The sequence below is a fragment of the Schistocerca americana genome, chromosome 2 (genome assembly GCF_021461395.2).
Source record: "Schistocerca americana isolate TAMUIC-IGC-003095 chromosome 2, iqSchAmer2.1, whole genome shotgun sequence".
In the NCBI taxonomy this organism is placed as follows: domain Eukaryota; kingdom Metazoa; phylum Arthropoda; class Insecta; order Orthoptera; family Acrididae; genus Schistocerca; species Schistocerca americana.
The window spans coordinates 790,998,191-791,012,223 of record NC_060120.1 but is presented as its reverse complement, the minus strand read 5'-3'; the positions used below and the strand labels follow the sequence as shown (position 1 = coordinate 791,012,223).

At 47.6% G+C, this 14,033-nt stretch overlaps 1 protein-coding gene across 1 annotated transcript in view; it reads left to right on the top strand.

The window, feature by feature from the left end:
* Window positions 1-14,033, top strand: part of LOC124595259 (1-phosphatidylinositol 4,5-bisphosphate phosphodiesterase epsilon-1-like) — a 453,437-nt gene that overhangs the window by 408,736 nt on the left and 30,668 nt on the right. The window contains exons 20-21 of the mRNA XM_047133927.1: window positions 1,353-1,624; window positions 8,475-9,974. Of these exons, the coding sequence (XP_046989883.1) occupies window positions 1,353-1,624; window positions 8,475-9,974 (1,772 nt within the window). The remainder of the gene's footprint in view (window positions 1-1,352; window positions 1,625-8,474; window positions 9,975-14,033) is intronic.

Genomic DNA, 14,033 nt, shown 5'->3' with positions numbered 1-14,033 from the left:
CTGCACGAACAGTTCGACGACGTTTGCAGCAGCATGGACTATCAGCTCGGAGACCATGGCTGCGGTTATCCTTGACGCTGCATCACAGACAGGAGCGCCTGCGATGGTGTACTCAACGACTAACCTGGGTGCACGAATGGCAAAACGTCATTTTTTTTTCGGATGAATCCAGGTTCTCTTTACAGGATCATGATGGTCGCATCCGTGTTTGGCGACATCGTGGTGAACGCACATTGGAAGGGTCTATTCGTCATCGCCATACTGGCGTATCACCCGGCGGGTGCCATTGGTTACACGTCTCGGCCACCTCTTATTCGCATTGACGGCACTCTGAGCAGAGGACGTTACATTTCAGATGTGTTACGACCCGTGGTTCTACCCTTCATTCGATCCCAGCGAATCTCTATATATCAGTAGGATAATGCACGACCGCATGTTGCAGGTCCTGTACGGGCCTTTCTGGATACAGAAAATGTTCGATTGCTGCCCTGACCAGCACATTCCCCAGATCTCTCACCAATTGAAAACGTCTGGTCAATGGTGGCCGAGCAACTGGCTCGTCACAATACGCCAGTCACTACTCTTGATGAACTGTGGTATCGTGTTGAAGTTGCATGGGCAGCTGTACCTGTACACGCCATCCAAGCTCTGTTTGACTCAATGCCCAGGCGTATCAAGGCCGTTATTACGGCGAGAGGTGGTTGTTCTGGGTACTGATTTCTCAGGATCTATGCACCCAAATTGCGTGAAAATGTAATCACATGTCAATTCTAGTATAATATATTTGTCCAAAGTATACCCGTTTATCATCTGCATTTCTTCTTGGTGTAGCAATTTTAATGACCAGTAGTGTAACTAACTAACTTAGAAATTTCACAGAAGTTTTGCCACATACCTTACAACATTATGACTCTTGGAAAAAAGTAGAGAGGAGGGATAGTGAGTAGTAGAGCACTTGGTTGCGGAAAGGCAAAGGTCGCAGGTTCGAATCCCTGTCCGGCAGACAGCTTTAATCTTGCAGAAAGTTTCAGATTGGCGACCACTGCGCTGCAGAGTGAAAATGCATTCCGAAGGACACTCTTATCTGTTGCGTGGTTCAAATGGCTCTGAGCACTATGGGACTTAACTTCTGAGGTGATCAGTCCCCTACAACTTAGAACTACTTAAACCTAACTAACCTAAGGACATCACACACTTCCATGTCCGAGGTAGGAATCGAACCTGCGACTGTAGCGGTCTCGCGATTCCAGACTGTAGTGCCTAGAACCGCTCGGCCACCCTGGCCGGCTATCTGTTGTGTGATTTTGTGGAATTAAATAACTATGAATATGTACGTGTGTGTGTGTGTGCAGAGAAGCTGCTGGGGCTGTACGGCACGGAGGACAAGTCGCTGAGCAAGTCGACGTCGATGTGCCCGTCGCGCACGGGCTCCATGTCGAGCCACGAGAGCATCCTGCGGCTGGAGCGCGGCGCCTGGCCCGGCGGGCACGCGGCGCGCGCGGCGGCGGCCCGCGGCCAGCCGGCAGACGCCTGGTACACCGACGAGGAGCCGGCGCCCACCAAGCCCAAGAAGCAGAGCAGCCAGATCGCCAAGGAGCTCTCCGACATGGTCGTCTACGTGCAGGTAGGCGGGCGCCCTCCCACAGGGCAGTCCCGTAACGTGCTTTTTGTTCCTGGCTGGTTTGTTCCTGTCTCCCACCTTTATCAAAGTCCTGCTAATGTTTTAATCTACTGCACCAAAGTGTTCTGTAATCAGTTCGTCATTCACACAAAAATTGAAAGGCTGGTAGAAGTTGACCTGGAGGAAGATAAGAAATTTGGATTCCAGAGAAATGTAGGACTGACTCTATGACTTAACTCAGAATTTACTTCGGAGAAAGGCGAACGTACGTTTACATCATGTATAGATTTAAAGAAAGGTATTGACAATGTTGACTGCAATACTAACTTTGAAATTCTGAAGGTAGCAGGGGTTATTTATTTAGTATAAGGCCATCATCACATCATATCATCATCATCATGATCATCATCAGCCAATTCAATCATTAAATGATGTGGCCTCTTCGAGTAGTGGATTCAGGTAGGCTTTCAGCAGTCTTCTCCAAGTGGAACGGTCTTGGGCAGTTCTCTGCCTGGTGTTACCAGCGATCCTGCTAATGTTTTAATTTACTGCACCAAAGTGTTCTGTAATCAGTTCGTCATTCACACAAAAATTGAAAGGCTGGTAGAAGTTGACCTGGAGGAAGATAAAAAATTTGGATTCCAGAGAAATGTAGGACTGACTCTATGACTTAACTCAGAATTTACTTCGGAGAAAGGCGAACGTACGTTTACATCATGTATAGATTTAAAGAAAGGTATTGACAATGTTGACTGCAATACTAACTTTGAAATTCTGAAGGTAGCAGGGGTTATTTATTTAGTATAAGGCCATCATCACATCATATCATCATCATCATGATCATCATCAGCCAATTCAATCATTAAATGATGTGGCCTCTTCGAGTAGTGGATTCAGGTAGGCTTTCAGCAGTCTTCTCCAAGTGGAACGGTCTTGGGCAGTTCTCTGCCTGGTGTTACCAGCGATCTTCTTGATGTCTTTGTCTCATCTGTCTGGTGGTCTTCCTCTAGGCCTCCGGTGCTCTCTCGGACTCCACTCCAGTACTAGCTTCGTCCATCTGTTGTCTTTTCTTGTTGCGAAGTGGCCAGCCCACAGCCATTTCAAGGAACCTACCGTCTCTAAGATGTCGTTAACCTTCGTCACAGACCGGATGTCATCTGCTCTTTTCCTATCCTTTCTTGTACAGCCCAGCATTGATCTCTCCATGACTCTCTGTGCTGTCCTAAGTTTCCCTTTTGTAAATGAGTTCAGTGTCCATGTCTCGCAGCCCTTACGTAGTCACAGGAACAATGCATTGATCAAATACTGCTTTCTTCAGATTTACTGGCATTTTTGATGTGAATACTGTTGAATTCTTCCCAAATGCTTGCCAGCCAAGCTTGATGCGTCGATAGATTTCTAGCCTTATGTCTCCCTTCATATTTATAATCTGGCCAAGGTAGACATATTCACTGACCTCTTCTAATAGACTGTCCTTCACTTTCACATCTCTAGCTGGGACCCATTTATTGGACATTACTTTTGTTTTGGAAAGGTTCATGTTCAAGCCAACCAGCTGACATGCCGATGCAAGATCTGTGACTAAGTTTTGGAGCTCTGCGAAGTCTTTGGCCAGTAAGGCAATATCATCAGCAAATCTCAAGTTGGTAAGCCTTCTTCCATTAATTCTAATTCCCTTATCTATCCAGCTCAGCTTTGACATAGCCATTTCCAATACAGCAGAGAACAGTGTTGGGGAGATGTGATCGCCTTGCTTGACACCCCTCATGATGCGGAATTCTTGAGTTGATTCGCCGATGTTAACATAAGCTGAAGAATTCTCGTAGATTTTCCTGAGCACTTCACATCATATAAGGAAACATTTTTCTTTAACAATGCGTCAACAGGTATTTAACACACAGAAAAGAAAGTCCTGATTATAAGTTGATTAAATTTACTATATTTACAAAGCACAGAAGATCACAGGCTTTTGACCAATGGTATGGAGGTCTGACTCATGTTTAAAGACTAGTTCGAGAGCCTTCAATTCCTGTTTGGCTTTAGTTGTATGTGATCAAATCCTAGGAGTTCTAAGGGTAGTCCAATGTTTTCTGCTAATTCCTTGGGATTATCAGCCTCCATCGTGCTGTCTGGTGGGTTGGCACTTCCAACTTTTCTCAGCAGGGACCAGGCTTTCCTGCATCAGATGAAGAAGTCTAAGGCCTCAGGTGTTTAAGTCCATGCCTACGGCGACGTGCGTCGATACTGTGCTTAAGTTCGTCAGCTACTTCACAGTCGCTGTTGTCTCAAAACTGTTTGTACAGGGTTTCACACTTCTCCGTGCGTTCGGGTATATATACGTTTCGGAAGCCCCTTGGAATACATTTCTTTACTGTGGATAGTATAGCTCCAATTGACCTTTTACAGTTTGTGCTTATTGGTGGTATACATCCCACACATTTGTCCAGATTTTCCGAAAATGCAGACCACTCGGCTCTTTCGATGTTCCATCTACGTCACGGAAATGATCTTATTACAGGTTCGCTTCTAACTATTTCGAGATGCAGTGGGTAATGTTGGCTGTACGTGAAATTGTGCAGGACTTTCACTGACACTAACAATAGCAGTCCATTTTTGTCAGAAGACACAAACATAAATCAGGTTGTGATCTGTTCTCCAGACACTAGAACGGAATGTACACTTATCTTTAGCGTCAAAAACAAGACGGAAGCTGTGTTCTTCAGACCAGTCAACCTGTGTGTTCTGATGTCCATCGTTACGTTTGTATTTCCGTAGTCCATTATGTCCGTAGAAGTCTCCCAAGTACACTGTAAGGTGGTCACCAGTATTTAGCACATGTGCTGGCCACATGGTTCCTGGTGGTTTATAGATATTCACAACAGTTATTTCACCAATTCTGACAGTGACTTCGTGGATATTATTTGTAGTACCGGTAGAGAGAGTGCGGACCTTTTCCATACTTTCCCGGATGTACGTTGCTACACCATAAACCCTGTCGTATGTAGCACCAAGTAAATCGCATCCAGGTATTTTACCTCTTAAAGCAAGCAAGGTTATGGTACATGGTGTAATAGGTTATCCACAACCTGTACAGAAACCAGACGGCAGTTACAAGAGTCTATGGTCAAGAAAGGGAAGCAGTAGTTGAGAATGGGTTGAGTCAGGTTGTAGCATTTCTCCGATGTTACAGAACCTGTACACTAAGTAAGCTGTGAAGAAAACCAACAAATATTTGCAAAGGGAATTAGGGTTCAAGGAGGTTTCTGTCATGTAAGAGCAGTCAAATGAAATCTAGAGAGATGCAGGAAAGTGAGCAAACTGTTTATTACTTCAAATGTAATTCCCATAATTATTAATATATTTATGCCACTGTGAGACAAGACCATTAATTTCTTGATATAAAAATGTTTGCGGTTTCCTACGGAACGCCGGGCGAAGTGACCGTGCGGTTCTGGGCGCTGCAGTCTGGAACCGCGAGACAGCTACGGTCGCAGGTTCGAATCCTGCCTCGGGCATGGATGTGTGTGATGTCCTTAGGTTAGTTAGGTTTAATTAGTTCTAAGTTCTAGGCGACTGATGACCTCAGAAGTTAAGTCGCATAGTGCTCAGAGCCACTTTCCTACGGAACTGTGAGTGTATCCAGGCATGCACCTCTTCGTCCGAAACAAATGGACGGTGGTAGGAGGGCCACATATTGCGAAAGTTATTTTGAGTATGCCACAGAAGCTTCGCTAGGAAGCCCTTACACATCCTCTAGACAGTCCGGATCCCTCCTTATGCGATTTACATACTTTGGAGCCTTGACGAAAGACATTCGATTTCCTTCGGACCAAGAGGTGCACGCCTTGTACAGTCATGGTTCTGAAAGCAACTTCAAACGTTTTTCCATGAAGACACTGACCGTCTTGTCTCACCTTAAGATAAGTGTATTAACATTTATGGCGATTACTGTTGAAATAATAAAGTTTCCTTACATTTTCCCATTTACCTCATTTTCATTTGACTGAGCCTTATACAATGCAGGTATTCAGTATCTGATGCCTTAGATGCTGGTGAGTATTCAAGGCTGTATAATCGTGATCCATGAAACTTTTCCGTTCGTAACATTTCGTCCAAAGTTGCACTGGATACCATCAGAAGTGCTCCTGCATGCGCTGAGTCCAGGCATCCCTCTGCATGAAACCTTTTGAATGGAAAAGTTTCGTGAACCATGACCATGCAACCTGAAAGGCTCACCAGCAACTCTGAGGTTTGCCATTGACATTTCAACTCGCCCGGTGACGAAAGTGGATAGTGCCTTGAAAAGAGGTTATAAGAAGAACTTCTACAAAAGAAAGGCAAGATACTGAAATGTAATGGAATTAAATCAGGCGGTGCTCAGGGAATTAGAGAAGGAAATTTGACGCTCAAAATAGTACAGGAATTTAGCCGTTTTGGTAACAAAATGGAGAAATATAGGGTATAAAACGCAGACTGGAAATAGCAAGAAAGAAATTTTCGTAAAGGGGAAATTAGCTGAAAACGAATTTCAGTTTGATTCTTAGGAAGTCTACGTAGCTGTCTGGAGTATAGCCTCGTACGGAAATGAAACAGGGACTGTAACCAGTTCAGACAAGGAGAGAACAAAAGTCTGTGAAATGTGGTACTTCAGAAAAATGCTGGAGTTTATAAGGGATTGCTCGGATTACTAATGAGATGGTAACTGAACCGAATTCAGGAAAAGATAAATACGTGACTAAAAGAGGGGATAACTGGGTAGGACACATTCTGAGTTATCGATGAATCGTCAATATGGAATGGAGGAAAGCGTTTGGAGGAGAGGCGGGGAGTTAAAAATTGTAGAGGGAGACTAATTCTTGAGTGCAGTCAGCATGTTGAAGTACTTGTACGCTGGAGTAGTCATCGAGAGATGAAGACGCTTGCACAGGCTAGACTAGAGTTACGTCAAGCCAGTGTTCGGACCGAACTACATTCTCTGTCTGCACCTTCTGTTTTTTCCTGTCTACCTCTCCTTGCAGCACGAAGCTAATTATTCCTGAATACCCTAACAAATATCCTGGTAACCTGTCCCTTTCTCTCGTCAAATCTACCCTAACAAATATCCTAGTAACCTGTCCCATTCTCTCGTGAAATCTTCATAGACTTCTCCCGTCACTTATTCTTGCTAGCACTTTTTAATTTCGTATCTTAACTGCCCACTTTATTTCCTTCTTCGATAGCACCACATTTCAAATGCTGCCTCTTTCTTCTTCTCCGTACATCTGGTGGTTTCTGTTTTCCTTTTACACACTGCCGTGCTCCAGTCGAACGCTTTCAGGAGCATTTTACTCAGTTTCATACCAATACTTCTTACTAGATGAAATTTTTCATTGACGAATGCTTTCTTCCGCTGTACCACTCCACATTTGATATCCTCTATGCATCGGGCTTTCTGCGTAATCTTCCTTCCTAGGTAGGAGAACCCTTGCACTTCGCTGCTATGTCGTTCGCAAGTTTTTTGATAAGAAAGTCGTTATTGCGCTTCGTGTTACTGTTCATAGCCATCGTGTTTTCTTTCTTTATTCTTAAGCTATTTTTTGTTCTAATTACGCTGATTCTTCGTTTCGCTGTACAAATACGAGGACTGCCAATGAATCAAAATAATAACGTAGGCGAATAATCCTGAAACGGCAAATATTGCTTTATTTGATCTTTGTGACTGTCTCCGGTTACGTCATTTTCAGATAATAAGCCCATAATGATGTGACAGCGTTGGCAGTGATGATGAAATGGTACTTTATACCATTACACACGCTTTAAAAAGACTCTCTCGCATAGGTGCCTGACGTACGTAACAAAATTGACATAAATGGAATACCGTTGACCGATACTGACCGGTTTCTCCTCACAACCAAGGTTACATCGAAGACAAACTATCTATAATTTGTCTAACATGGATAAGTAAGATAATTCCATACTCAATTAATCATAACACTTCAGTGATCATTAACTGCGCATGTTACTTCTGCTTCCGTAGATTTAGATGCACTTGCACTAAACGCGTTGTTGTCTGCTATTTTAAGTACTTTAGAGTGATCTGACTACTAAATGGTGGATCGTATGGTCTGCACTCTCCCTGTAAGATCCTCTCATTGAAACGTTTAATGACATACGTTTTTTTTCCGCGATTCGTGGTCTTTTCTCGCTTCCCGCGCACGGGGTCCCGACTTCGGTTTGATTCCCGGCGGGGTCAGGGATTTTCTCTGTCTCGATATGACTGGGTGTTGTGTGTCTTTCATCATCATTTCATCCTCATTCACTCGCAAGTCGCCGTAGTGGCGTTAAAGAACTTGTGGAGCAGCGGCCGAACCGCCCCGCGAGAAGTCTCCTAGCCACCAATGCCATACGCCCATTATTATTATTACTTGTTTTTTAAATGAAACAGTATGGTTCCAGAGCCCTTTTCGGGTCTCTAACATATGTGATGTATACATGCAGCTGAAGGAATGAATGGAAATATGTACCAAGGCCGGGACTTAAACCCGTGTCTGCTTCTCACTAGGCAGATGCGCTAATCAGTGCGCGACCCTGCCATAATGGCTTTCCACACCTGCACTGACTACGTAAACACATGTCGGTTCTCAATCACTACAACTGTGGAAAGCTACTGTGCCAGGGTTAGTGCAACTGCCTAGGCTGCAGGAGACTGTGTTCGAACCCCGAGCTTGGCACAAAATTTCATTTATCGCTTCAGTCGTTTTATATATACACTTGTTTTAGCCTAAAATAAATAGACAATAATAATAGCCGAGCGAGGTAGTGTCGATGGAGGAAGATGTGAGCCTATTACATTCGTATGTTTCTGTATGCTCAGGCAATCAAGTTCCGCGGACTCAACACCATCAGCCCCAACAGCTCGGTCAAGTGCAAGCGGTCGGCGAGCACGGCTCCGGCCGTGGGCGGCCCTGCACTCAAGAAGAGCAGCATCGGCGGCATCACGCCGCCCACGCTGCCCTCGAGCGCGGCCGCCGCCGCCGCCGGGCCGCCGACGCCGACGGCGCACGGCTCCGGCTCGCTGTCGGCGTCGCCCGGCGTCGGCTCGGGCGGCGGCGCCGCGGGCTCCGGGCCGGGCGCGGGGGCGGGCAGCGGCGGGCCCAGCCCGGCGGCCGGCGGGGGCGGCGGCGGCGGCGGCGCGGGGCCGCAGCGCGGCACGCCCAACGTCAACCACCCCTGCTACCAGTGCTCGTCGCTGAACGAGAACACGGCCAAGAAGCTGTGCCGCAAGCAGCCGCACGCGCTCGTCGCCCACACCGAGACGCAGCTGATGCGCACCTACCCGGCGGGCATGCGCATCGACTCGTCCAATTTCAACCCGGTCATCTTCTGGGCGTTCGGCATCCAGATGGTGGCGCTCAACTACCAGACGGAGGACGCGGCGCTGCACCTCAACGCCGCCATGTTCGAGCAGAACGGCCGCTGCGGCTACGTGCTCAAGCCGACCGTCATGTGGGACCGCACGCACATGATGTACCGCCGCTTCAACCCGTGGGACAAGGAGTTCGACGGGCTGCACTCGTCGCACCTGTTCGTGAACGTCGTGTCGGGCCAGTACGTGAACCAGACCAACCTGCAGGCGAGCACCTACGTCGAGGTGGAGGTGGTGGGCATCCCGGTGGACTGCAACAAGCAGAAGACCAAGGTGGTGCAGCGCAACGCGCTCAACCCCATCTGGAACGACACGTTCTTCTTCCAAGTGATGTTCCGCGACCTGGCGTTCCTGCGCTTCAGCGTGCTGGACGCGAGCACGAGCCACGTGCTGGCGCAGCGCGTGCTGCCACTCAAGTGCCTGCGGCCCGGCTACCGGCACGTGCGGCTGCGCTCGCCGCAGAACCAGCCGCTGCAGCTGGCCACGCTGTTCGTGTACTCGCGCGCTGAGGAGGAGAGCCTCGACTACGACGGCGTCTCCGTCGAGAACGGCGACGCGCTGCACGCGGGACGGGCGCCCGTCGCCGCAGCCGGCGTCTCCGCGGGCGCCGCGTCCGCCGCGGGCGCCAGGGCGGCCAGGCACAGCCGCGAGCTGGCCGCCGACGCCGCCGCCGCCGTCAAGAAGGACCACGCCGCCGCCATCGGCAGCGTGCCGCTCAAGCGCCGCATGTTCTTCCTCATGGTGTACGGCGTCATGCCCGACGAGCCGTACACCATCCTCAAGATCACGCAGGAGTCGACGACACAGGAGGTGGTGTTGCAGGCGCTGCAGAAGGCGGGGCTCAGTGCCGACCGCGTGCACGACTACATCCTGGTGGAGGAGGTGGCGCGCAGCTGGGAGAAGAAGGACCGCGACATCCCGGCCACGCAGCGCGTCCTAGACCTCGAGGTACGTCTACCTGTCCCACCATCTGGCGCTAAACGTTTCTGCGTAAATTACTACTTCCGCACGCGAACCAGTCGGATTACACTACTGGCCATTAAAATTGCTACACCAAGAAAAAATGCAGATGATAAACGGGTATACTTTGGACAAATATATTATATTATAACTGACATGTGATTACATTTTCACGCAATTTGGGTGCATAGATCCTGAGAAATCAGTACCCAGAACAACCACCTCTGACCGTAATAACGGCCTTCATACGCCTGGGCATTGAGTCAAATACAGCTTGGATTTCGTGTACGGGTACAGCTGCCCATGCGGCTTCAACACGATACCACAGTTCATCAAGAGTAGTTACTGGCGTATTGTGACGAGCCAGTTGCTGGACCACCATTGGCCAGACGTTTTCAGTTGTGAGAGATCTGGAGAATGTACTGGCCAGGGCAGCAGTCGAACATTTTCTGTATCCAGACAGGCCCGTACAGGACCTGCAACATGCGGTCGTGCATTATCCTGCTGAAATCTAGGGTTTCGCAGGGATCGAATGAAGGGTAGAGCCACGCGTCGTAACGCATCTGAAATTTTGCGTCCACTGTTCAAAGTGCCATCAATGCGAACAAGAGGTGACCGAGACGTGTAACCAATGGAACCCCATACCATCACGGGTGATACGCCAGTATGGCGGCGACGAATACCCGCTTCCAATGTGTGTCCACCGAGATGTCGCCAAACACGGATGCGATCATCATGGTGCTGTAAAGACAACCTCGATTCAGCCGAAAAAATGACGTTTTGCCTTTCCTGCACCAAGGTTCGTCGTTGAGTACACCATCGCAGGCGCTCCTGTCTGTGTTGCAGCGTCTAGTGTAACCGCAGCCATGGTCTCCGAGCTGATAGTCCATGCTGCTGCAAACGTCGTCGAACTGTTCGTGCGGATGGTTGTTGTCTCGCAAACGTCCCCATCTGTTGACTCAGGGATCGAGACGTGGCTGCACGATCTGTTACAGCCGTGCGGATAAGATGCCTGTCATCTCGACTGCTAGTTATACGAGGCCGTTGGGATCCAGCACGGCGTTCCGTATTACCCTCCTGAACCCACCGATCCCATATTCTGCAAACAGTTATTGGATCTCGACCAACGTGAGCAGCAATGTCGCGATACGACAAACTGCAATCGCGATAGGCTACAATCCGACCGTTGTCAAAGTTGGAAACGTGATGGTACGCATTTCTCCTCCTTACACGAGGCATCACAACAACGTATCACCAGGCAACGCCGGTCAACTGCTATTTGTGTATGAGAAATCGGTTGGAAACTTTCCTCATCTCAGCACGTTGTAGGTGTCGCAACCGGCGCCATCCTTGTGTGAATGCTCTGAAACGGTAGTCATTAGCATATCACAGCATCTTCTTCCTGTCGGTTAAATTCCGCGTCTGTAGCCCGTCATCTTCTTGGTGTAGCAATTTTAATGGCCAGTAGTGTATTTGAAACACCTCGCCTGTGAACAACAATAAGGGGCAGGCGATGAGAAGCAGTGTTCTTGCATATAAAGCGTGGTAAAACTCAACCAGGTACTATTGCACTCGGCCGCTGTGCGTTACAGTAAACAAGTACAGTGGTGACAAGAAAAAGCATCGCATACTGTCAACGAGCGATCAGAAGCTATGCGCGTGCCAAGTTGATGTTCGGTTTCCAGACTTCGCAAATCAAGAACCCGCTGTTACAACTGTGCAAACGGGCATCCTTCGATCCCGCTGTTGTTTCGCGAATATAACGAATCTGTGAACTGTGGCGCTGCGGACACTTCATACTCGTCGACTTCTGCTCTCTTACCGAAGCAAGCGGAAGTCTAAGGATAGTCGCGACTTATTGTCGCTACGGAAGGTGAATACACAATCTTGCTGCTGTAAAGTAGCACTGACGAGACGATATGGTCGATTTTCTGGGTGTGGTGGCGTTTAACGAAGCTATGTTTTGTGAGACCGTGGAGGGTGTAACACGAAAATTAATTGATACAAGGTACACATCTTCAAATGTTTTCCATTAGACGAGGAGTGATATCTGGAATATGTTTCACGCTATAGCCCACGCTTCAGGCGAAAAACGTACAAATTTCGTCCAGTGCGAAACAAAATGGTTGTATTCTTGTTTTTTCCACCTCCACCATGAGAAAAAATGTGCTGCGACAAACGAAAGCTGGGCACCTAGCAACGTCACTGTTATATCCCTGCGACAAAAAAGCGTGTTATTTCGGTTCTCATTTGGATATGGTAGCCTGCGTTCGTAGGCTAACAGAGAGTTGTGTAGCTTATCATTCATTTCTGTAATTCATTTGAATAATTAATCACCGTTTAGAGATTGCAATTCATCCTCATGTTATGTTTCCTGGTACTGGTGTTACAAACTCGGTAACGCCTTGAAAGTGCCCAGTGAATTGGCGCAGTGGTTAGCACACTGGACTCGCATTTGGGAACACGATGATTCAAACCCACGTGCGGCCATCCCGATTTAGGTATTCCGTAATTTCCCTAAATCGCTTCAGGCAAATTCCAGGATGGTCCCTTTGAAAGTTCACGGCCCTCTTCCTCTCCATCCTTCCCAAATCCGATGGGACCGATGACCTCGCTGTTTGATCCCCTCTCCAAAATCAACCAACCAACCAACGTTGAAAGTGTGTATATGTCAACGTGCTTGTTAGACGTTTTCTGAATACATATTAAAATAAATTTATACCAGTCTTCGAAAACGTTTTATCTAATAAATGTATGTATAAACAGCACAATATTCAATGTTAACTGACCAGTCGATATACAGGGTTATTACAAATGATTGAAGCGGTTTCACAGCTCTACAATAATTTTATTATTTGAGATATTTTTACAATGCTTTGCACACACATACAAAAACTCAAAAAGTTTTTTTAAGCATTCACAAATGTTCGATATGTGCCCCTTTAGTGATTCGGCAGACATCAAGCCGATAATCAAGTTCCTCCCACACTCGGCGCAGCATGTCCCCATCAATGAGTTCGAAAGCATCGTTGATGCGAGCTCGCAGTTCTGGCACGTTTCTTGGTAGAGAAGGTTTAAACACTGAATCTTTCACATAACCCCACAAAAAGAAATCGCATGGGGTTAAGTCGGGAGAGCGTGGAGGCCATGACATGAATTGCTGATCATGATCGCCACCACGACCGATCCATCGGTTTTCCAATCTCCTGTTTAAGAAATGCCGAACATCATGATGGAAGTGCGGTGGAGCACCATCCTGTTGAAAGATGAAGTCAGCGCTGTCGGTCTCCAGTTGTGGCATGCGCCAATTTTCCAGCATGTCCAGATACACGTGTCCTGTAACGTTTTTTTCGCAGAAGAAAAAGGGGCCGTAAACTTTAAACCATGAGGCATCCAGAAGCTTTAAACTGCGCATACCATCGCTGAATGGAGTTAGCAGTTGGTGGATCTTTGTTGAACTTCGTCCTGAAGTGTCGTTGCACTGTTATGACTGACTGATGTGAGTGCATTTCAAGCACGACATACGCTTTCTCGGCTCCTGTCGCCATTTTGTCTCACTGCGCTCTCGAGCGCTCTGGCGGCAGAAACCTGAAGTGCGGCTTCAGCCGAACAAAACTTTGAGTTTTTCTACGTATCTGTAGTGTGTCGTGACCATATGTCAATAAATGGAGCTACAGTGAATTTATGAAATCGCTTCAATCATTTGTAATAGCCCTATATTGGTAGGAAATCTGCTATTATCATTTAGGCGAGTTGCACATTTTATGACATTTCAGAGTGCGCATAAGAATGGCTAAAAGCCGAAATGATGACTTTGTAAAATAAATAAATAGTAATTTACAGTTTAAGGCGGGAAATTTCTTTCACAACGGTTGCGTATGTAGCGGGAATGTCACGAGTCCGCGCTTATACTTGCGAACTCGTGTACTCGCTCCCCTTTCTGATCAAATGGAGTCCACTTGTACCCGACAACAGGCTCAGGTGACGAGTGGGCTGCGTTGGTGACCCACGAGTCGAGTCTGCGGGCACACGGAGACGGCGAGTTCC